The sequence below is a fragment of the Miniopterus schreibersii genome (assembly GCF_964146895.1).
Source record: "Miniopterus schreibersii genome assembly, chromosome: 19".
In the NCBI taxonomy this organism is placed as follows: domain Eukaryota; kingdom Metazoa; phylum Chordata; class Mammalia; order Chiroptera; family Miniopteridae; genus Miniopterus; species Miniopterus schreibersii.
In genome coordinates, this window is record NC_138119.1 from 34,924,529 (window position 1) to 34,949,390 (window position 24,862).

The 24,862-nt window shown below is 47.0% G+C and overlaps 2 protein-coding genes across 2 annotated transcripts; both read left to right on the forward strand.

Annotated features, from left to right (window-relative positions):
* The first annotated feature begins 1,917 nt into the window (after positions 1-1,917).
* On the forward strand, positions 1,918-6,192 carry HJV (hemojuvelin BMP co-receptor). Its single transcript, XM_081122187.1, has 5 exons — positions 1,918-2,069; positions 2,662-2,775; positions 3,307-3,493; positions 3,822-4,357; positions 4,954-6,192. The coding sequence occupies exons 3-5, from the start codon at positions 3,397-3,399 to the stop codon at positions 5,578-5,580; spliced, it is 1,260 nt and encodes a 419-aa protein (XP_080978313.1). The 5' UTR covers positions 1,918-2,069; positions 2,662-2,775; positions 3,307-3,396; the 3' UTR covers positions 5,581-6,192.
* A 14,026-nt stretch (positions 6,193-20,218) lies between these two features.
* On the forward strand, positions 20,219-24,521 carry TXNIP (thioredoxin interacting protein). The gene is made up of 8 exons (XM_081120690.1): positions 20,219-20,718; positions 21,306-21,378; positions 21,485-21,632; positions 21,991-22,093; positions 22,219-22,475; positions 22,577-22,724; positions 22,837-22,988; positions 23,121-24,521. The coding sequence occupies exons 1-8, from the start codon at positions 20,469-20,471 to the stop codon at positions 23,154-23,156; spliced, it is 1,167 nt and encodes a 388-aa protein (XP_080976816.1). The 5' UTR covers positions 20,219-20,468; the 3' UTR covers positions 23,157-24,521.
* Positions 24,522-24,862: the final 341 nt, after the last annotated feature.

Below are 24,862 nucleotides of genomic sequence, written 5' to 3' on the forward strand. Positions count from 1 at the left end.
CATCTTTAGCCGGTAGAAGTTATTTTAGTCGCTCTGATTCCTTTTGATACAATCTTAAGTCTTTGAAAGCTTCCTTGCTTATCTTGGGCAATTCCTGCCCCACACCTGAAATCAGTCATTTCTCCAAGGAGTTCCTTTTAGTGGGAAACAGTATTTAGATAGCTCAATTTGAACACTAGCACGTTCATTGCTAATGGGTTACTGTTTCAAGGCCTTTTTAGGACAAAGTTAGGAAATAAGATAAAAACACCATGAGCCAAGTTATATTTCTGATTTAAATACAGAACTATAGCCAGGCTGGGTGTGGCTCAGCAGCTGAGCATCGACCTAGGATCCAGGAGGTCGTGGTTCGATTCTTGGTCAGAGCACATACCTGGGTTGTGGGCTCAATCCCCATCAAGGGCGTGCAGGAGACAGCTGATCAATGACTCTCTCATCATTGATATTTCTCTCTCTCTCCCTCCCCCTTCCTCTCTCTGAAATCAATAAAGATATATTTAAAAAATAAATTCAGGATTATAGTTTTTACTTAACTGCAGCAACTATAAATCTGTGTCTCTTTGTTCTACACCAAAAATCCTGTTTCACAAATACACTAATATTTAACACTCATTTGTTTTATCTCACAATACACAATAGTTTCAGAATAATAATACTGACACTACCACCAACAATATGACCACTTTAAAATATTTTTGCACCTCTTTTTGTCCTTGGAGTATATTCCACTTGGGACACCATGGTCAAATTATTCTTTTAAACTGACTTGAATAGTTTGGTTGGGGTCATTTGGCAATAAAAGCCTTTATGATGTGGCCTTATGTGGTGAAGGGAAAAACTAAATTTGTCAGGTATATTTGTATAATAAAAGAGAAGGGTCCTTTGTGGGTCTCTAGATCCTGAATTAAATGTACAGCCAATTAATGCAGATGCCTTAGTGGCATAATTTGGAATCAGCCCAGGTTAATTTCACTTGATCCCAGATCCTTATGGCTGCAAAAATATGACATGGCTAAATTCCTTGGCTGTAATATTTTAAAAGGTGACAGGATTATGTTACTCCACAAAGTATCTTTCTAAGTCTCTTTTTCTTTCTTTATCTCTCCAAGTACCCCTCCCCTGTGGATTAGTAACTGTCAAAACCTTCTACCCCCATTCCTTTTTCACTTCTTTGCTTCGGTTAGCTTCCTCCCCCAGCAACTCGGGAGGCTGTGCGCAGGCCCGTGTGTTTGAGCGCAGGTGTGTGTGTGTGCTGGTGAGAGGGAGGGAGCAGAAACTGCTGTATAACTAAGGGAATGAAAATGGAGGTAGTAGGGGCTAGACAGCTGCAAGGCTCGGAGCTGGTAGACTGAAACAAACCCTCATCCTGAACAACTTAGAGCTCGGATTTCTCCTCTGGACAGCTGGCTTTTTCAGTCCTTCTGAAATACTCTGCAAAGATGGGGGAAGGGCTGTGAACCACCTCTGCTGTGGACCTTATTTAAAGTCAGCTCCCACTAGATATGTTCTGCAGAAACTAAATGCAGTATTCAATACAGCAGAGATGAGGGTGGTGAAGGAGAGGCGTACAATTAATTGCCCACTCTAATTTTTAAAGGTGGGGGATTCATTAGTGGCCATGCTGGAGGGCTGCCTGGAGTAGGCAGTGACTAGAGTCATATTAGCTGGAATTGGATATCTGACTTGCCTGTCATATTTCTGTCCCCCCTCCCCTACTTGGCACCCTATACTCTACATTCTTTCTAGTCCTCCCACTCTCCCCACTCCCACACCCTACTGCCACCAAAGCTCCTGGAATTTTGGACTTAGCTATTTTTAAAACAGTCAACTCGGTAGCCACCTCCCTCCCCCGCTCAGCTGTCCAGCGCTCCAGCCAGCCATATACTCCCCCTTCCCCCCACACCAGACCTTCTCTGGCTCCCTGACCTCACTGAGATTGCAGCAGGTCTTGGGACCTAGGGGAGATATGGAGAAAGAGACGGGGGATCCCCTGGCTGGAGCTGACCAACAGAATAGGCAGTCATGGCTGGAGAGCGGGATATCAGAGTAATGTTTGACCTCTGGAAACAGTAAGTCAAAATGAAATTGCAATTCCTTTAATAAGCTTTTGGATTGAAGTTAGACGTTCATAAAATTATAACAGATATCTCTGGTCCAAAAGCTAAGATCTCTTCCATGCTAAGGTGCCCCAACCTCCATTTCTCCTTCTGTCTGATTTCTTTCTGGCCTCAGGCCTCCGGCCATTTGAAGTTTAATCCTCAGGCTCTCCTCCGGCAGTTTAAGCTCCTTCCACCCCTTGTTACCTCAAGGCTTCTGAGGAGGTCTCCCTCTTTAGGAGTTTCCCACACCCCCAGTCTGTGGTTTTCTCATCAAGGCCAAATTCAGCCTCATACGATTCGTCAGGATACTCTCCCACCCCGTCCCTGCTCAGCAGTGCCCTTCGCACTGGGCTTCCGGCATGGTGGCCACTCCTTGTCATAAATGATTTCCCCCCACAACTCGGTCCTGCCGTCCTGTTCTCCCTCCTGCATGACTCTTCCCCCAATCAGGCCCTTACCCCAAGAGAGGCAAGCCCCTCCCCAAGTCCTCTCCTCATCAAGAGACCGAGAACTTGTGGATTTGCAAAGGGAAGATTAACGGAAAAAGCGATTCTTCGGTCAGGTTTGGAAACATTCAAGAACTGTTGAGTCACAACGAGCAAACATGGATTTGGGAGCTTGGGCTGCGACCCATTATTCCAGGAGAGGGGCGTTATGGTTGCAGTCTCTAGAATAGGTGAGAGAAACTGGTTCGCTGGTTCCCTTTTTACCTGGATCCTAAGGGGTGGGTGCTCGCCAGTACTCCTTCTTGCTGAAAATCCTGACACGGGGGGAATGGAATCACCCCTGGAGCTCCCTCCGGATGGGGAGAGGCAGATGCCGGGAGTGTTCCAGAAGCACTTTTCAGATCCCAGTTCCCCCGGGAGCCTCGGGAATGATGGGGACCTGCTCTGTCCCCAGGAGTCCTCCTTTTTGGACATGTCTGCTGTTTGGTAGCTGGGATGGGGCAGCGCAGTGGACTCTGCCCCCCACCCCCGTCCACTCGATGCTCCTTCCCCCCCCAGCCAGGGGTATTGCATAAGGGACCTGAACGTGGTCACCGGAGCAGGGCCCGAGGTTTAACAGCCGCACCAGGGCTGAGGGGGCTCCGCTGTCCCCAGACTGCAGTCGGCTTACCCTCCCCTCGGTCTCGCCAGGCTCTCCTCACATCATCCTGAGCCATCTTCAGCTTGTCTCTCCTCAGGCCCAGCCAGATTTCGTTTTTCAGTCTCTTGCAGGGCGGCCAGTCAAAATTCACTAGGTAGGACAGCCATCCGCTGGAAAGAACTGGAGCCTGTGGGGACCTGGCTGGATAGGTATGGGGGACCCGGGCCAGTCCCCTAGTCCCCGGTCCCCCCAGGGCAGCCCCCCGACTCTAAGCACCCTCACTCTCCTGCTGCTCCTCTGTGGCTATGGTAAGGAAGGGCCAGGGTCGGGGCGGGGGTCCAGGCGGCCGGCTGCGGCCTGGGCGGGTGTGAGCCCGACGCCCGACGGCGCGCCCGGCACCTGCCCGCCCCGCAGGTGTGCGCCTCCCGGGGGTGCGCGCCGTCCGCCCGCAGCCTGGGGGGGCACTGGGAGGACCCCGGCGGCCGCGGGGGAGCTCTGGCGGGCTTAGCGTGATCAGCACCACCGAGTGCGGGCGGGGCTAGGGAACGGGGGCTCGGACTTGGGGTGCGTCAGGGACCCTGGGCCCCCATGAGGTCTGGGAGAGCGCGCTCCTCAGGGTCGCCCCTGTGCCCGCAGCCCACTCTCAGTGCAAGATCCTCCGCTGCAACGCCGAGTACGTGTCGTCCACCCTGAGCCTCCGCGGCGGGGGCGCGCCGGGCGCGCCCCGGGGCGGCGGCCTCTGCCGGGCGCTGCGCTCCTACGCGCTGTGCACGCGGCGCACGGCGCGCACCTGCCGCGGGGACCTGGCCTTCCACTCGGCCGTGCACGGCATCGAGGACCTGATGATCCAGCACAACTGCTCGCGCCAGGGCCCCACGGCCCCGCCCCCGCCCCGCGGCCCCGCCCTGCCCGGCGCCGGCCCGGGGCCCGCCCCCGGCCCCGCGGCCCCGGACCCCTGCGACTACCACGGCCGCTTCTCGCGGCTGCACGGGCGGCCCCCGGGCTTCTTGCACTGCGCCTCCTTCGGGGACCCCCACGTGCGCAGCTTCCACCACCACTTCCACACGTGCCGCGTCCAAGGAGCGTGGCCCCTGCTGGACAATGACTTCCTCTTTGTCCAGGCCACCAGCTCCCCCGTGGCTTCGGGGGCCAACGCCACCGCCACCCGGAAGGTCAGGACTCGGTCGCCCCGCGGGTCCTCCCACGGCCACCCCACGGGGCCACTCCCCCCACTCCCGCTACTGCTCGGCAACGCCCCCAATCCCCTCCGTCCCGCGGCCACTCCCTTACCCGCGGCCACTGCCCCCCGCGGCCACTCCCCTACCGGTCGCCACTGCCCCCCGCGGCCACTCCCCTACCGGTCGCCACTGCCCCCCGCGGCCACTCCCCTACCGGTCGCCACTGCCCCCCGCGGCCGCTCCCTTACCCGCGGCCACTGCCCCCTGCGCGCACCTGCTCCTGGAAATCCCTCCCCCTCGTGGGAACTTGGCTCAGGTTGGAAACCCTGGAGGGAGAGGCGGGGAGGGCGCGAGCAGCGCGGGCCCTGCTCGGGAAGCTCTTCCCTCCCCTGCGGGAGCTGCCGAGGCTGAGGCCTTAGGGGAGCGAGGGGTGAGCGGAGAGGAGGCCGTCCCGGGGCACAGCGAGGGGCCAGGCCGGCCGGCCCTGCCCAGCCTCGCATCGGTCCCTGCCCCAGAGGCCTGACTGGGAGCCGGGACGGGTGCCCTGAACCCTGAACCCGAAATGAACTGTTCCCCTCTTGCCCTCACAGCTCACCATCATATTTAAGAACATGCAGGAATGCATTGATCAGAAGGTCTACCAGGCTGAGGTGGACAATCTTCCTGCAGCCTTTGAAGATGGTTCTGTCAATGGAGGCGACCGGCCTGGGGGCTCAAGTCTGTCCATTCGAACTACTAACCCTGGGAGCCACGTGGAGATCCAGGCTGCCTATATTGGTACAACTATAATTATTCGGCAGACAGCTGGGCAGCTCGCCTTCTCCATCAAGGTAGCGGAGGACGTGGCCAGGGCCTTCTCAGCAGAGCAGGACCTGCAGCTCTGCGTTGGAGGGTGCCCCCCGAGTCAGCGACTCTCTCACTCGGAGCGCAGTCTTCGTCCGGGAGCTATAAGCACTGACACTGCCAGGCGGCTGTGCAAGGAAGGGCTGCCAGTCGAAGATGCTTACTTTCATTCCTGTGTCTTTGATGTTTTAATCTCTGGTGACCCCAACTTCACTGTGGCAGCTCAGGCTGCTCTAGAGGATGCCCGAGCCTTCTTGCCAGACTTAGAAAAGCTGCATCTCTTCCCCTCAGATGCCGGGATTCCTCCTTCCTCAGCAACCCTCCCAGCCCTACTCCTTTCTGGGCTCTTTGTTCTTTGGCTTTGCATTCAATAAGTAGGCCAGCAAGCCCTTGATTGGTTTGAAAATGATTTGGGGATAGAGATTGGCAGGGAAGAACATAAAGAATCGCTGAAGGGACAGTGGGGACTGGGGGACACAGGAAACAACAACACTTAACCAGTCAGATGGGGCTGCAGCCCAGAGGTGAGGATGGATCACAGAATAAGGATTCTGGGCAGGGTCTCTGCATTGCAGACCTCTCTAGGGACTCCACCAGTTCCCCAGCCCCGTTTACAGTGAGTGCACTGTCCCAGCCCATCGACTCCTGAGATCACCCCTACAAGCTCAGAGGTGATAGTGGTCCTGACGATCGGTAGGAAACGGAAGGGTTGAGACTTTTAACAGGAAAGAACTGAAAGAGGAAGACATGATCATTACCCATAAAAATACAGTGATTTTCTCTTGGGAAGCGGAAAAGTGATTAGGGAAAAGAGTCTGTTTCATGAATATATGTGGGTAAGATGTGTTCTGCTTTCTTGGTCCAGGAATGAAGTGGGGTTGTTGGATCTTAGGTGAAAGGAACCTGCCTTTGGAAAATGGCACAGATAGGAAAGAAACCATCCCCCCACCCCTAACTAATCAGCTATTAAAGCTATGGCTTCTTCACGCCTCCTCTGTTGCCTATGTTGAATCTCTTCATAGGTGCTTGAAAATGTGTAAAGACAATGTGTTCATGCCGCTGAAAGAGGGCTCAGAAGACTCAGACATTGTTTCTGCCCTCGGAAAGTTCGCAGCTATCAGGGAGACAACACTGATTCACATGAAGGACCGAGGGGTGTGTAATGATTCACTGAATTCTATAGTACTGTGAATTCTGATAGGAAGATGCCTGGAGAGAACTCAAGAAATAATAATATGAAGTCATAGAGGAGATGGGATTTGAAGTGACATGAAGACTGGGTAGGATTTCAATTGTTAAGGTCCTTCCAGGCAACTGAAAGCACCTGGAGTTATGCACAGATTCACGACTCGGGAAACCAGCAAAACTCAAATGTACGAGGCAAGAAGTAACGCACTAGAAGGGTGAGATCGGCAGAGGCCAGATGGTGAAGCACCTTGAAAGTGGAGCCAAGGAGTTTCAATTCAATTAACAGCTAACATTTATTGAGAGCTTAAAGCCTGTCAGGCAATGTTCTAAACACAATTTGTTCTTCTTGTTGTTTTGTTAATCCCCACCTGAGGATATTTTTTCCATTGCTTTTCAGAGAGAGTGGAAGTGGGGGAGGGGGGAGAGAAAAAGAGAGGGAGGGTTGTTGGTTGCCTCTGACCAGGCCCGGGATTGAACCTGCAACCCAGGTATGTGCCCTTGACCGGGAATTGAACCCGCAACCCTTCTGTGCATGGGCTGATGCTCTACCCACGAAGCACCCGGCCAGGGCTATTCTAAACACTTTTAAATAATTCGTTTAATCCTCACAACTCTCTAAGGAAGGAAGTATTTTCATCTCATTTTTTTAAATATATTTTTATCGATTTTTAGAGGGAGAGGAAGAGAGAAATAGAAACATCAGTGAGAAAGAAACATTGACTGGCTGCCTCCTGCACGCCCTCTACTGGGGATCGAGCCCACAACCTGGGCATGTGCCCTGACCGGGAATCCAATCCATGACCTCTGGGTTCATGGGTCAACCCTCAACCACGGAGCAATAGGGCCAGGCTCACCTAATTTTTATATAAGGAACCTGAGGTACAGGAAGATTAAGCAACTTGCCCACAGTCATCCAGCTAATAAATGGTAGAGCCAGAAACTGAGCCCAGGCAGTTTAGCTCTAGAGCCTTAACTCTTAATCACTACACTGTATTGTCAAGGAAATGGAGAACCACTTAAATTTTGGTCAGGAGAGTGGCAGGAGAGGAAAGCTGTGGCAGTCGCTGCCACCACAAAAGCTAGTTTCTTCTGTCATATGAAATCCAGAAGGAGAGCTGGGGTGGGGGAGCCCAAAGTTGAAGGAATCTAGTTTGTAGAAGAGAAGACTTGAGAATAGAAGCTATTCTAGTCCAGGATGTTCTAAAGCAACAGTGCTGCTCTGAACAAAAACCATCTAGAAGGTAACTTTTATATTCTGTATTTCCCCTCTTTTTTTTCTGGTCTCAGGCTCCCCCTTCAGCTACTCTATTATCTGGGGCCTGTCCCTGATCTAATCATGTATTGACACTACGTTCCCCTCTTCTTCCAGCCTCACCCGCCTGCCCAGAACACATATACACACTGGCCAGTGCTTACCAGATGGGGTGTCCCATCTGGTCTGCCATTTCAAACTTCTTTTGCAATTCATCCCCTATTTCCTCCTCTCCACCTCTCTAAGGGCCACAGCCACTCTGCCATTCTCTCAAAGCACAGTCTCTTTTAATTTCTGAAATGGCCTTTAATATAGAAACCTGTCCTAATAGAAAGAAATGGGAAGAAAAATATCTAGGGCTCTCCCTTCACTTTCAGATAATAGGCATTTTAACTTGAAACATCTTTTTAAGAAACTGCTCCCTACATTGGTTCTCTTAACTCACCAGAGTGATTTTACCCCTCAGGTTTGGGAATCTCTAGTAAATTTTTAAAAATTTCACAGCCAACTGGTGAAAGAGGCCCTTTAATGACACCTGTCATGTAACACTGCTTCCTTTGCCAAAATTTAGGATTAGCCCTGTTACCAACGAAGTATTTAAAAAGGGGTAGTTCAAAATAAGCACTTGAAAAGATGCTCAACATCTTCAGTCACTAGGGAAATGCAAATAAAAAAAAAACCACAATGAGAAAATACTACACACCATTAGAACGGTTAAAATTAAAAAGACTGACCATATCAACTGTTGACAAAGTGTGCAGCTCTCAGCACAAGGTGTGCTGGTGGGAATGTAAAATAGTACAACCACTTTGTAAAAACAATTGGGAAGTTTTTTTAAAAAGTTTAAGTATACACTTACCATGCAATTGAAACACTCCACTCCTGAATATTGACCCAAGAGAAATGATAGTATGTTTCTGTACAAAGACTTTAATACCAATGTCCATAGTAGTCTTGTTTGAAATAACCAAAAACTGGAATCAAGCCAAATGTCCATTGATAAGTGAAAGGATATACCAATTGTGGTAAATCCATACAACAGAATACCACTGAGCCATAAAATGAAATAAACTACTGATCCACACAACATGATGAATTTCAAAGTAATAATGCAAGTGAAAGAACCAAACAACAACAAAAGGAGTACATCTCCATGCTTCCATTTATATAAAATAATAAAAAGTGCAAACTTATATGTAGTGACAGAAAAGAGAGCAATGGTTGCCTGGGGATTTGTGGAGGGAGGGAGGAATGGTTTACAAAGGGGTGTGAGGAAACGTTTGCAAGTAACATGTTCATTATCTTGAGTGTAGCAACAATAGGTATACATGTCAAAAACCATGAAATTATACACTTTAGGTATGTGTAGTTTATCATGCATCAAGTATAGCTAATAAAGCTATAAATTTTTGTTTGCAGTGGGTAGCCCACCTCTCCCTCTTCCTCTGGTGGATCAGACAAAAGCTTAGACTTTCCTTCTTCTAGGAAAACACAGAAAAGAAAAAGATGATGGGGCAAAGGAAGAGAATGTTTTATGATTTTATACCCTCCCTGTCGACGCCTGTCATAAGAACCACATTTTTTCCTCCGGATTGTCATTCTCAAGGTCAGAAACCAGGAAAAAGGACATTTTCTGGTTTAAAAACATCAACCCTGTGCCTCCTAATTGTCTTTCCAAAACTCCACCTGTTGTCAGCAGGTGGCGCTGGTGACTAAAAAGAATTATTCAGGATGAGGCAAGTCTCCAGGAAAAAGAAAATTAATTTCTTAGACTATCTGATAGGTTGCCCATATGAGAGAAAATATTAGTAAATATTTGGCAGAATTGTCACTTCAGAAATAAATTTAAGATAGATACATAGTAAACTAAATAGTTTAAATTATTATAACTTCACAAAAAACATAGGGTCGTTCAAGACATAAAGCAATCAAAATACACTACTTGGCTCCACATGGATATTATTTACACAGTGATGATAATGTAAACACTGAATATTGCTTTAGCCAAAACTGCAATAACTCTACTGGAAGGATGAGGTAAAAGGAAAGGGAAGGTAGGGGTACAATGGGATGTAAAATTTCAATTACTGTAACAAAAAAAAAAGAGTAGCTGTGTCTAATCTTTCTAAATTAAGAAATAAAATAACTTGCCCCCTTAACTTCTTAAACTTGTGGGCACCTCAGCCACTCCCCAGGCCCACCCACCTCCTCCCTACCCTCCTCACAGACTCCATAGCAAGCTCCTTCCCACATTTCTTCTCAAGGAAACAGAATTTCCATGGCCCAGCAATTATGGTTCTCAAAATCAGTGCCAAGAAACTGCACCAGCACAAGGAGAGGAAAGCAAGGCAGAACATTAGAAAATAAAGATCCTTCCTTAATTTTTCTGCCTGCTCCCAAACCAAATTATTCATCATCCTCCCAATAGTTAATAGGAAGGAATAAGTTAAATATGTTTCCTGAGATAAAATGTGTGTTTGGATGGAGGGTGGGCTTTGAGAAAGTGAAAGAGAAATCAGGAAGGATAACTAGATCCTGCCTGCACTGTGAGCTATTCTGGAATCATTCTTTGCTATTGGTTCAAGTGACCAATAATTTTACTATCAAGAGTGTTGTGTAGTCAGTCTTGATGCAGCACTTTTCTTCTAATCCTACCTCTAAGAAACCAGTTAAGTCGGAGTATTAAAAAACTCCTCAGCCTCTTCATTTAGCCCTCTTACCTCACCTCATCCCAGCCAAGAATTGAAAGCCCCTTTGCTAAAACTATAGCATCTGAAATGGAAAATGTTCTGCCATGATTTTATTTTCTCTCTATGGAGGTCACGGATCTGCACCTACCACAACCAAGCCTACAGCCAGGGAGAAATACCATCAGCATTAGAGAAGAAACCACAACCAGCAGGAGGAGCAATGGAACAGGCTGGGTAAAATAATCCTATGCGTTAATTTTTACCCTTTAGAAATCCTGAAGCACCTAAACTCTGCCAGGCCGTGACAACGTGGTTCCTTCCTTTGAGGAACTCAGGTTAGTGGGAAGGAACAGTCCGATAAACATAATTACAAGATAAACAATCAGTAATCATAACATATAGAAGCATGTCCAACATGCTGTAGGAATATAAAAGTGGCAATTAAATCTGCTTGTAGAAATCAGAGAAATCTTTACAAAAAAGATGACTTTTTAAAAAAAATCAGAGATATTCTAGTAGAAAGATCTTTGAACCATAAATCAGATGAATTTTGTCCTAGGCAAGTCACTTGAGCTCTCCAAATCACAATGTACACTCTAAAAAACATCTGCCGGCCTATCTAGTGACAAGCAAATGCTTGTACAAGTTTGTTTGTTTTTTTTAATTGATTTTAGAGAAGGAGGAAGGGTGGGAGGAGACACTGATAGGTTGCCTCCCGTGTGTGCTGCAGTGCCCCAACTGGGGGTTGGACCTGACGCCTTCAGGTGCACGGGAGGATGCTCCCACCAACTGAGCCACACTGGCCAGGGCTGTGCAATTTCTTTATAAAGCACATGTACAGTTGTCTCTATGTACACTAGAAATGTTATTAACAAAGAAGGTACTGTTAAATGTCAGTCTGGATAAAAAAACAAAAATACTTTCACCGTGTGGTTTTTTCCGCAGTCGTGATCTCCGTAGTCCTTCCTCTGCTGCTTTTCCTCGTGAGCAAAGAATCAGCTTCACCTCTCAGGGAGCCATTTGGGCCAAGTTTCAAGTCACAGAAAAGCTATGATTTTGAGACAATTCTTGGACTAAGGTTCTTGACAGTACATGAATTGGCCCACTGGGTGGCAGGGCTGAGCCAACTGGATTAGTGAATTGTGCAAGAAAGAAAAAATTTCACAGAAAAGGGGAAGTTGGGCTAAGTACACAATGTCCCATCTCCCTCATGCTTATAAACATCAACACAGGCCAATTTTCCCCACATAGAAAAAACAAACCATCACCTCTCACCGACTCGCCACCCTTGCTCTGATATATAATTGGACCACAGCCTCTGAGGGGAGACTGGTTATATACGTTCCAGTACAACAGAGAAACTGAGGTTAAGGTTTAAAGTCTAACACTGGTAAGAAACAACACCAGGTTCTGAATTAGTGGCACATTCTGTGGTAGGCAGTTAGACAGACGTGAGCAGAGCAAGGACAATGGATGGGCCAGGTATAGAAGGTCACCAGGGCAGAAAGGCCAAGGTGCCTAGCAAAAGACAACTGTAGGGTGGGACCTCACCCCCAGGGTGACCTTTCCTCCCCTAGCATACTGCTGGCCATGTGGTTTGGACCCCTTGACCTTTCCTCCCTAGAGATAACATTTAGGCTTCAATTGTATTTCAGCTCCAGGCCCAGAAGAGCAACAAAACCAGACCAGTGACCCCATGGCTGACCTCAGGACCAGCTGCGTTGGATAATGACCCCTCCACCCTGGCACCGACCAATTAATCAGTGGAGACCTAGACCCTGAAAGGACACACCTAGAAAGCTGATTAATATTCTATTCAGATCTTCTCGTGGGACCTCCCCTAAGATCTCCACCCTTAAAACCCTTAGGACAGAAGACCCAGAGTGCTCTCCCTCCCAGGAGCACCCCTGTGCCTTTCCCTTCCTCCTCCCCCTTCCCATCCCCTAACCGTGTTACCATTACCTTCCTCACTCCCAAGCTCCAAGGGCCCTCCCTTTGCCTCTATAACTTGTATCCTCGGCCCATTTCTTCTATGAATTACTTCTTCTACCTCTGTGATTTTATAAATAAACTTTTTCTTATAGTTTGAGTCTTGAGTCTGAATTCTTTCTTAGCCAGAACTCAAGTACCAAGCTTGCTGAACCCAGGTCTGGTCAGACCCCACAGATCTAACACCTGGTGCCCTTCCTGCCACCTACAATGATTCTAGTGGAGACATATCCTTATCCATTCAATTTATATTTAATAATATATTCCCCCTATAAAATGTACTCTGCTAGATGCTATGACAAATACAAAGATTTTTAAATGGACACAGTTCCTTCTCTCTAGGAATTCATTATCTGAGAGAAAATGAAATTTACATGTAAGCTCTATGTGAGAAATATAAACAATGTGCTATGGAATACTCTAAAGAGAATAAAATCCTATTTGGTTGTAAGGCAAAAGATGAGGGGACTGGGAATCAAGAGAGATTTCATAGCCCGGCTGGCGTGGCTCAGTGGTTAAGCATCGACACGTGAACTAGGTGGTCACGGTTCAATTCCCGGTCAGGGCCCGTGCCTGGAGTGCAGGCTCGATCCCCAGTGTGCAGGAGACAGCCGATCAATGACTCTCTCTCATCATTGATGTTTCTCTCTCTCTCCCTCTTTCCCTTCCTCTCTCTGAAATTAATTTTTTTTAAAAAGTCATTTGGCTGTCCACCCAAGAGTGGGAAGGATTTCAAAAACCAGAGATGGGAGGAAGGTTAGGCATTCCAGGTAGACAGAAAGCATAAACAACGTCAGACAAGGATATATTAGGGGAACAGTGAGTACTCTGGTTTGGCCAAGATATCGGGCACATACTTAAGGAAGTAGTGGGAAATGAGACTGGAAGTTTGAGGCCAATTTGTGAAGGCTTTACATGCCAAGTCAAAGCATGTGAATTTGATTCAGTTAAACAATGGGGTTTGGAGCCTCATAGGAGCAGACAGAAACTCAATTTTGATACATTAATTTAGTCATGGTCTATAGATTATAGCATATAAATATCAGTTAAGAACTATTAATATAATCTAGGCAAAAGTAACAAGGACATGAACCAGAGTGGTGGCAGTGGAATAAGAGATGAGATATTCTAGAAAAACTAGAAAGAAGGCCTGTATAGAATTTGGCTGTTGAGTGGATGTGGGGAATGTCAAAGAGGAAGGAATCAAAGACAATTCCTGGATTCTAAGCCTTGATAATAGAGGGAATGTATAATGGTCCCATTAAAAGAAACCAGGGGCGTGGCTCAGCGGTTGAGCATGGACCCAGGATCCAGGTGATCGGGGTTTGATTCTCAGTCAGGGCACATGCCCGGGTTGCAAGCTCGATCCCCAGTCGGGGGAGTGCAGGAGGCAGCCGAGCAATGACTCTCTCATCATTGATGTTTCTATCTCTCTCTCTCCCTCTCCTTTCCTCTCTATGAAATCAATAAAGATATATTTTTTAAAAAAAAGAAACCAGGAAAAGAACCGAGTTTGAGCACAGGGGCAAGATTATAAATTCCATACTGGACAAGTTAAATCAGAGATGCCAGCTGGAGTTCTGGGGGCAGACTAAAGGGATAGCGTAGATTTTTACAAGAGTGATGTACAAGATGGGCGACCTGAAGAGCAAAGCTTAAAGAAAAAAAGGGGAAAGGGCCAAAAACAAGCCCTTAAGAAAAGCTTCCAGAGGGCACAGAAAAAGGAAACTGCTAGCAAAGGAGAAAGTCCAAAATCAAGAGGAATGTTTAAAATTTTAAGATATGGCAGTTTTCAAGTTATATAAGCATCAAGGGGAATAACACCTAAAAAACCACTCTAGTTTCCTATGAAACCTTGAAAAAAAGTGTTTGTGGTAGAAGAAAACAGACTAAAAGGGACAAGTTTAGTCAACAGAGAAAGTGGTATAAGTTATTCTAAGGAACTTGATAGTAAAACAAAGAAAACAGATGGGTGATAGCATGAGAAGGGATTATACTAAGGCAACTTAAAAATAGATCCCATAAACATGAAATGTGGTCTTTCAGATGAGTTTCTTTTTTCAATTTAGGTATAGTTGGCATACATCATATTAGTTTTGGGTATACAGCATAATGATCCAATATTTTTATATAGTGTGAAACAATCCACAATAAGTCTAGTTAATGTCTGTCACCATACATAACTACAGCATTTTTTCTTGTGGTGAGAACTTTTAAAATCTATTCTCTCAGTAACTTTCAAAAATGCAATACAGTACTTCTTAAAATTTTTATTTTTAAATATATCTTTATTGATTTCAGAGAGGGGAAGGGAGAGAGAGAGAAACATCAACAATGAGAGTCATTGGTTGGCTGCCTCCTGCACGCCCCCCACTGGGGATCCATCCTGCAACCCAGGCATGTGCCCTGACCGGGAATCAAACCCTGATCTCCTGGATCCTAGGTCAATGCTCAACGGCTGAGCCACACCGGCCAGCCTACAGTATTTTTAACTATAGTCACTGTGGTACCTTACATCCCCATGACTTACTTTATAACTAGAAGTTTATTCCTTTTGACTTCCTTTACCCATTTGGCCCAGCCCCCAACCCCCACCTCCAGCAACGACCAATCTGTTCAGATGAGGTATTTTTAGTAATTAAAGCTAAACTAGGCCCTGGCTGGGTAGCTGGTTGGTTAGAGTGTTGTCCTGATACACCAAGGTTGTGGGTTTGGTCCAGGTCAGGGCATGTACAAGAACCAACCAATAAATGCATAAATAAGTGGGACAACATTTCTCCCCACCTTCCCCCCCTCCCCGAGCCAAATCAGGAAGTAATAATTTTATTTTATTTTTTTAAAGCTAAACTTAAATAAAAAACACCCTTGCCCGGCCGGGCGTGGCTCAGCGGTTGAGAGTCTACCTAGGATCCGGGCAATCGGGGTTCGATTCCCGGTCAGGGAACATGCCCGGGTTGAGGGCTCGATCAATGACTCTCTCATCATTGATGTTTCTATCTCTGTCTCTCCCTCTCCTTTCCTCTCTCTGAAATCAATAAAGATATATTAAAAAATAAAAAATAAAAATAAATTTTAAAAATAAATAAAAAACACCCTCACAAAGCCTCCTAGAGAAAACTCTAGATTATGTATTAAGAATCCTGGTTTTGGAGAGTGGCTCCACCAATTACTAGCTGTATGTCTTAAGGCAAGTCATTTAAATAAAATAATGGAACTGGTTTTTAAAAAAAAAAAAGTTTGCTAGAGTCCTCTTTAACTCTAAAGTTGTATGTCTTGCCCTGAATCCTTTACAGTGAACATCAAACAAGACACTATGTGTTAAAGCCCGAGAGGCGAGACAACACATTGCAAAGAGTACGTACATACAGTACTTTAGATCAGACACACGTGGGTCCAAATTCTTGCTCTACTTAGAAAATCTGAGGCCTGAGGCAAATTACTTAATCTTTGAATCTGACTTGATCAACCCTGAGTCACAGGGTTATTATAAGAATTAAATGAAATAATCTAACCTTAAATCCTTTCTGGAACAATGTAACAAATGAACTTCTTGCCAATGTTAAGAAATGTTCAAACCTGTAGCCAAACGGATGACAACTGCCAGGAAGCAAAATCTCAACAGATTGAGATAATGCTCCGGAGAATGGCAGTTTTGCACCTTATTTTATTCATTACAGTCAAAAGAGGAGGCCTAAGTGAGTTACATGCAATTTATTGGTGATAGATTAGGGAGGTGGGAGAAAGCAAAGCGGTGGTGGGGGAGACCTCTGGGATTGGATGAAAAGTAAACTGATAGACACATACTACTTTTACAAAGGTGGGTACAGGACAGTTAATAGTCAACAATTAGCAGGATAACAGTAACAATGAGGGGATCTGTAGCCCCAAGGGGTCTGGAAAAAGGGAAATTACCTTAACATTCCAAAGGTATGTTATCGTAGATGCAAAAAGACAACAGGTTCAATTAAGGTAAAGATTGACTTTTGTCAGGGAAGATTCTAGCCTACAACACGACCACCTACCATGAACTGCTTTTAACTAAAGAATTTTAATTTCAGACCATCATCCTATATGGTTACTTTAGGTCTCTGAGTTTGTAAGGCCACCCCACAGGCCTCCCCTGAGTTTGTCAGGTGTAGTATGCAACCTGTTTTCGTCCACATTATAAATAAAATATAACTGAGGTAATTAGGTAAAGTACTTGGTCTGTTACAGGTGCTCAATAAATGACAAAAAGTCATTTCAAACTCAAAATGCTATACAATTATTAATGTATTCTTATTTATCTGTAAGTTGGAGGCACACACACAGTTGGGCAGTCTCAATTCCACATTCTCTTTCAAACCTCTATTTGCCTCTAACCTGACATTCTCTAGGGAAAATGAGAAAGGGTGATGGTTAAGAGTAAACGGGCCCTGGCTGGTGTGGCTCAGTTGGTTGAGTGTTGTCCCAGTCACTGGTTCGATTTCCAGTCAGAGCACATACCCAGGTTGCAGGTTTGATCCCAGGTTGGGGTGCATATGGGAGGCAACCAATTGATGTTTCTCCTCACACCGATGTCTCTCTCTCCACTCCCTTCCTCTCTCTCTCAAATCAATTAAAAAAAAAAAAAAAGAGTAAAAGGGAAGTTTAGTCTTTGTGGAGGTGACAGAAGTGATTAAAAAGACAAAGAGCCCTGGCCGGTTTGGCACAGTGGTTAAGAGCGTGAGCCTGAGGACTGAAGGGTCGAGGGTTTGATTCAGGTCAAGGGCACGGTACCTCCGTTGCAGGCTCCATCACCGGTCCCAGCATGTGGGAAGCAACCAGTGGATATGTCTCTCCCTCTCCTTTGTGCTCTCTCTAAAAAGTCAATGGAAAAAATATCCCCGATAAGGATTAACAACAACAATAAAAGACAAAGAAAGGGGTTCGTTTTCCCTTAGGAACTAGGAGTCTTTAGAGTTCTTAAATGTTTGTTAGGCCAGAGGTTAAAGAAAAATGTAACCAGTTCCTTGTCTCTGACCGGTAACCAAGTACTGAGGGGGCTTCACTCCCTGAAAGCTTTGCCTTTGCTACTCACCCACCTCCAGTAAAGCAAACAAGTCACCACTTTGTTTCCTATTGGCACTGGGATGGAAGAGGGTGGGGAAGGAACAGGTAAAGATGATCTAACTTGCAACACTGCTAGGCTTAGCCCTAACTTTGCTGTTCCTCCTGGACCTGCCCTTTTTCTCCCCTGTACCCCACAAGTGTTTGCACCATTTTCAAGACAGGAGTTTACAAGATTCTTTCCTTCCTTTCACCCCAGGAGCTGAGAAAGAAGAATCAGGGAGCAGATTTTTATCAGAATACCAGGCTATTGGGTGAAAGGTCGTAAACAACTCTGTCCAGGAGGGTTGCATTTCAGAACATGCCTTGGCCGCAGGCCTGGTTAGCAGCTGCTGCCAAAGCAAAATAGTTTTTTGGCATTTAAGGGAACCCAGGCATTACACAGAGCAAACAAGTGGTCTGTACTGAGTTCTGCAAAATGGGAAAGAAAGAAACTGGAACCCAAAAGAGAAACTTAGAGCAAGAAAGAATCATATTAAATTTTTTAAAACTAAAAAATTCAGTACTTCATAGATATGCCCAAGTAAGTATCAGCATTCCCTTTTTCTAAGATGTCCCAAATCAACACCACCCTGATCTATTAATACTCACTTCTCCCCTTCCCTCAAAATTAACCTAGTTACACATCACACACTGTTTAACAATACTGACTCATGTATTTCTTTGCATTTTGATGTTTCACTCTGTGTACACTTTCATACCCATCCAACTGAAAATTCTCCCAGAAGCCATAATTTTGAATTTTAAAAATTACTTTTTAGTGAAAGTCCCACCTTCTCAGCTCCAGATAATTCAATGAATATTGTTGACTTATCCAAAACAACTCAGGACTCATGGGTTAACTTTCTAGAACAGGGAGTCACCTCAAATTCATACACCCTAAGGATCAACATGTTCCCTTTTTTTGTCTGTGGGAGTTAATGCTGTGTGTGTGTGTGTGTTTCCAACAGTCTTGATGCCCGATTCTTGGGCTTGCTTAATACTAGGGTTGAGTTGTAACTTGTTAGCCTTAGGATGTCAACCCAGGCAGGGGGTATGAGGAAGAAGGATTCTTAACAGCAATGAACAGCCACCTTTTTGCTGACAGGGAAGGATTTCTGTATATTCTAGTGCTTCTTACTTACTTCCCCATCCTGAGCTCTGGGGACATTATCTTTTCCTCTTTTCAGCACAAGAAACAAGGTAATAATCTCCTAATGCCCCAACACAGAAACAGGAGGGGCTCAAAATCAAAGAAAAGGGGTAAGAATCCCTGTAACTCTGCATACAGATTCTTCTTACCCCACTTATGAATAAGGCCTCAGGAGTCAGCCCCTAAGGCATTTCATGACCAGCGAGGGGAAGACTCATCTGACCGAGAGCCAAATGACAACACAGGATGGAGTCAGGGTCTCCTTTAGCCTGACGTGCCCTGTTCTGATGACCTGTCTTCTCTTTCCTTTTTTACCAATTTCTAAACAGGTTAGGAAAAGCTTCTTAAAAGAGAGAAATTCTCCCTTCAAACAGGAATATGACCCTCTTGTCCACTAACACTTTGGTTATAAACAAGAGAGCTTTCCTGTTTGTTTTTTTTAATTTTTACTTATTCATTAGAGAGAGCTCTGTTGTCCCGCTTCTCTGTGCGCTCGCTGGTTAACTCCCGCACGTGCCCCGGCGGGGATCCCATCGAGCCCGCACCGCGGTGGCGCCCGGGCAGCGCTCCGACCCCCGGCACCGGGCCGGGGGGCGGGGGGGGAGGGGGAGTGGGAACTCCCCTGCTTTTAACTAACCAGACGGCGGGAAGGAGCGAGGGCTGCAGATTCAGGGGCACCCCTCTGAGGAATGACCTGGAGAGGGGATGAATGCACACACGAAAACAGAACTCGGGGAGAAAGTTAAAGGAGTGAAGCATCCTTTTTTGCCCCTTTCCTGGAAAAGCTGGAAGGGAGAGTCCGCGCCAAAGCACACACCTAGCGGCGAGGTCGCCAGGTGGCCGCGGGGACACACAGTGCTCCCCAACCCGAGAGGTAGCAGAGCCGAGGGGACAAACAACAGGATGTGAACACGCCCTTACCATTTCCGTCCCCGAGAGCAGACCGCAGGGGACGGGGAAGAACGGCGCGGGCCGAGCGCCGGGGCGGGGCGGGGGCGGGGGGCGACGCGCCCCTCACTCGCACCCGCTTTCCCGGGGCGGCTCGGAGAGGTTTGACACTAGGGACACGTTCTCCCTGCCTCACCCGCGGCTTTTTTGGTTTTGTTCTTTGAAAGAAAGGCGGGGCGCGAGGAAGACAAAGGAGGGCTTCCCGACCGGTAACGCGGACGCCGCGGGTCCCCGGCCCCTCCCGCCTGCTCGGCGCCCCGGGGTCGTTTCCACGCGGTTTGCGCGCTGGGAGCCCCCGGGCGCCGCTCTAAACGGGCTGCCCGGGCGAGGCGAGGCGAGGCGAGGCGCTCCCCCCACGCACATTTTCCTTCACCTGCAAACGCGCTCCCAGCCCGCAGGCGACCGCACCGGCCTCCGGCGGCCCCCGGCCCCCGATGCATTTCGGGGTCAGCGAGGTCATCGCGCGCGGCCGAGGGAGGCCGCCCGCAGCCCCCCCGCCCCCTCCTCCCGCGAGGCCGCGGCGCACCGCAACCATTTTCCCCGCCACGAGCACACCGTGTCCACGCTCCGCCGCGGCCTCGCTGATTGGCCAGGCGCCTGGTAAACAAGGGCCGGGCAGCCAATGGGAGGGCTGTGCACGAGGGCAGCACGCGGCCTCGGGGCGCGCGCCCGCCCGGCCGAGCCTGCCCCGCTGGTATATAAGGCAGTTTCCGGCTCCCGGCCGGCACTCTCCTCTCCTTCCCGGGCGCCAACGCACAGCCCTGCAGAGACCCTCCAGCTGTTGGAGGAAAACGGAGAGCTTGTTTTTCTCTTGAAATTCCTTGGCATCCCCTAGAGCTTACATTGTTTTGACATCTTTTCAACTGTCCAGAGTTGAAGAGGGAAATAATCTTCAATTCCAGAGTGTCCGTGGATTTAGCGTTCTGTTCACCCTCCCGCCCCGACTTCTAACTCTTCAGCCAACCCAGCCTAATCATGGTGATGTTCAAGAAAGTCAAGTCTTTTGAGGTGGTCTTTAACGACCCTGAAAAGGTGTACGGCAGCGGGGAGAAGGTGGCCGGCCGGGTGGTGGTGGAGGTGTGCGAGGTCACCCGCGTCAAGGCCGTGCGGGTCCTGGCGTGCGGCGTGGCCAAGGTGCTGTGGATGCAGGGGTCGCAGCAGTGCAAGCAGACCCTGGAGTACCTGCGCTACGAGGACACGCTTCTCCTGGAGGACCAGCCCACAGGTGAGGGCCCAGTTCTTTACGGGGCAGTGAGAGCTGATTTGAGAACAGTATCAACACGAATAAATGGAGCCTATCCTAAATATTCTAACTTGCTGTGGTTGAGCGGTTTGAATTTGGTGTTGCATCCCTATGCTTTTTATAATTTGCAACACCCCTCACCCCCGCAAAAGTCGATTTTGTCCAATGTCTTATGGTGCCCTGTTCTGAAGGTGATCCCTGTGGGATTTTGCCTTAGCTATTTAAAAAAACTTTTTGCAGGCATAAGTTACTCTGCTTGTTTTTGCTTTGAGATGATAGCAGCCTAATGTTAAACTTTGCAAGGCTTTGCAAGTTTTTGCCCCCCCAAATGCATAGAATTTCTCAAGAACATAAGGGAAAGGTGGGACCTGGGTGAAGGGGGTCATTGTGGGGGGAAGGGGAACATCTGTAATACTTATAATAGTAAAGACTTAAAAAAAAGAACATAAGGGCTGAAAATGGGGGCACTACAGTAGATCTTGCATGCTGCCCAAGAATTCTCTTATCTCACAGATGCATTTTAAGTGTAACAATAAACCTAATGTCTACTCGAATTTCTCTCCCTGCAGGTGAGAATGAGATGGTTATCATGAGACCTGGAAACAAATATGAGTACAAGTTCGGCTTTGAGCTTCCTCAGGGGTAGGTATCAGTTAAATGCATCTTTGGACTTTTCTGTTTCTCAAAAAATCTTCTGCTTATTTGATCTTGGAGAGTATTTTTAAATGTTTCCTTTTTCTTGACACAGACCTCTGGGAACATCCTTCAAAGGAAAATACGGGTGTGTAGACTACTGGGTAAAGGCTTTTCTTGATCGCCCCAGCCAGCCAACGCAAGAGACAAGGAAAAACTTTGAAGTGATGGACCTAGTGGATATCAATACCCCTGATTTAATGGTGAGGTTCATTTTAAGATTCTCTTCTCTTGGGTCTCAGGGATGATAAGTCACATGCCTTGGGCATGAGATTGAAGCACTTCAGGAATCAAGTCCTAAGTTACCAAGGTGGGAGGGAAAGCTGCCTACTCTAGATAAGGAGTGGAAAGTGAAGAGAAGCGGAGATCCCTGGCCGGTGTGGCTCGGTTGCAGCGTCACCCTGTGCACCAAAGTGTCTTGGGTTCTGTTCCCAGTCAGGGCATGTACCCAGGTTGCAGGTTCAATCCCCGGTCAGGGAGTGTACAGGGGAGGCAACCAATCAATTGAGGTTTTTCTCTTCCTCTCTAAAGTCAATAACCCACCCTCCTCCTCCTACACAGGCACCAGTGTCTGCTAAAAAGGAGAAGAAAGTTTCCTGCATGTTCATTCCTGATGGGCAGGTCTCCGTCTCGGCCCGAATTGACAGAAAAGGATTTTGTGAAGGTAAAAGCCTAGTCCTTAAAAAACGGCAGACTGACAAAATAGAAACTGGATTTGGGGGTGAGGGCAGGGCAGGGACAGAAAAAAGTCATTAATTGTACTTAGCATCATTTTCATCTTATTGCTAGGCGATGAGATCTCCATCCATGCTGACTTTGAGAATACATGTTCCCGAATTGTGGTTCCCAAAGCTGCCATCGTAGCCCGCCACACTTACCTTGCCAATGGCCAAACCAAGGTGCTGACGCAGAAGTTGTCATCTGTTAGAGGCAATCATATTATCTCAGGAACCTGTGCATCATGGCGTGGCAAGAGCCTTCGGGTGCAGAAGATAAGGCCTTCTATCCTGGGCTGCAACATCCTTCGAGTTGAATATTTCCTTCTGGTGAGTGGGTGGGGCTGGAGAGAGAAATTGTTCATCTGTCAGAACAGCAGTGGGATTTTCTCCAGGCCTCTAGTCTAACAAACTGCTAACTTCCTTTGTAGATCTATGTTAGCGTCCCTGGTTCCAAGAAAGTCATTCTTGACCTGCCCCTGGTCATTGGCAGCAAGTCAGGTCTGAACAGCCGGACGTCCAGCATGGCTAGCTCCGAGATGAGTTGGGTAGATCTGAACATCCCTGATACCCCAGAAGGTGAGCCAGACCTAATGTCTCGTCTTATCCTTTGGCCTGCTCGGGTTTGTGAAATTGTGAATGTCGGGCAATTTCTTTGCCGGGTTCTCATCCCTATTCTTTCTCTGTCTAGCTCCTCCTTGCTATATGGATATCATTCCTGAAGATCACCGATTGGAGAGCCCCACCACTCCTCTGCTAGATGACACAGATGGCTCTCAAGACAGCCCTATTTTTATGTATGCTCCTGAGTTCAAGTTCATGCCACCACCTACTTACACTGAGGTAAGAATTGTCACTTCACCGCTATATTTGTTCCAAGCCTTCTATAGGAAATTGAGTTGGAGGAATTCCTAAAGTGGAGTTTTCTTTTAGTTCTTACCCAAACTAAAATGGTGTTTTCTTTCTTCTTCCCAGGTGGATCCCTGCATCCTCAACAACAATGTGCAGTGAGCATGTGGAAGGAAAGAAGCAGCTGTATCTACTTGTTTCTTCCCACCTCTTCCTGGACTCTCTTGCAGACTCAACGGTCTCGACAGTGGGGGTTGGGTCCACCCCAGCCTCTTGACTCCCCAGTGTAGGAGGTGACCAGCGGGCAGTCTCCTGGGCCTTAAAGGGTGCACACTCATCCTCCGCCAGCCAAGATGTTGTGATAATGGGGTGTTTGCTAGATGGGTTTAAAAACACACTAGAAAAACTTACGCCCATCCCATTTTCTGAGATCTTGAAAATTGAGGCATATTCAGTAGTTTTGAATAAGGGGTAGAAATGGCCTCCTGGCGTGGTCATCCCAAGATTCTGTGGAGTGGAATATTGATTGTTATAATGATGTCAGATCTTGAACTTCTGTACCGTGTGGAACAGAGCCAATTTAGCAAACTGGGAAAATGAAAAGGAAAAAAATCATGTCCGTAACTTTGGGAAAAGGGGGCTCTTAAAGTCATCTTTGCCCTTTGTAAATTTATAGAAAAAGAAAACTCTCCAGAGCTGATTTGGTCTGGACTTTGGAGAGCTTCTTATGTGAATTAAAGGGAAGAAGATTGTCTTTGCTTAGAATGTACTTTAACCTGGCATAAAGCGGTCTTATAAGGCATTTTTAGAGCCTATTGCACTGTGTTCTGTTGCAAACATCTTCATGTGGGAGAAAGTGTTTTTCTTTTCATGTGACTCCTTGGAATTCATTCTGAGGTGATGTTTTTTAGCACTTTAGTTCCTGTCATTTTTTTCTAGCTCAAAATGTAAGCTAAAATTGGTCTACTATGTCTCTAGGGGTAAGCACAAGGACAAAATAAAAAGTGTTGCTCATTACTTTTGAGACTTTGTCCCAGTGTACAGAATTCTGTAATTCTGACACTAATTGTATTAGAAGGGTTGCTGCTATCAGCCTTTGCCCACTGTGACTTCTCTAAACCCAAGGAGAAACGAGATCAGGATGCCCTAGCACTGATCAGAGCCTCCAGACATAGCCATGAGAAACTAGATGGCAGGTCTTCACAAAAGACCCCAGGGCTCCCCTTCCTGCCCAGTGTTAGGATATGGGGGATGTTAACAGCCCCTCTCACTGCAGCCTTTAGCGCTTTGTACCCTGTCCTGTGTCAGAACACTGAGCTCCACCCTTTTCTGAGAAAGTATGTGGACTAAAAGTGGTTTCATTTTTTTTTAAGTTGTGTATCTTTTTGTATGATTTTAAAAAAAACTATATTTTGTACTTAACCAGATATATTTTCACCCCAAGTGGGGGGTATTCTTTGTAAAAAATAAAAATAAAAAATAAAGGTTTTTTAATGGCAAAAACTTTTCTTGTCTGTGAGCTGGTATTGAAGACATTAGTAGAAAGTTTGCCTTGACCTGGCCGGGTCCTGATGCACCATGGTTGTGGGTTCAATCCCCAGTGAGGGCATGTACAGGCTTCAACCAATTAATGCATAAATGAGTGGAACAACAAATCAATGTCTCAAATAAATAAATAGAAAAATAAATTTAAAACAGTGTTTAAGTGTGCCTAAAGGAGTGTTTCCCCTACTTCACGATCCATTCTTGAAAACCTTGTAAGGAGTATTACCCATTGACCCTAATGAATATAGAGTGGGGGTTTGGAGAAGAGAAGAGGAAAGATATTTGAGCTATATTTAGTCTTTTTCCAGTTTAGTAAGGAACAA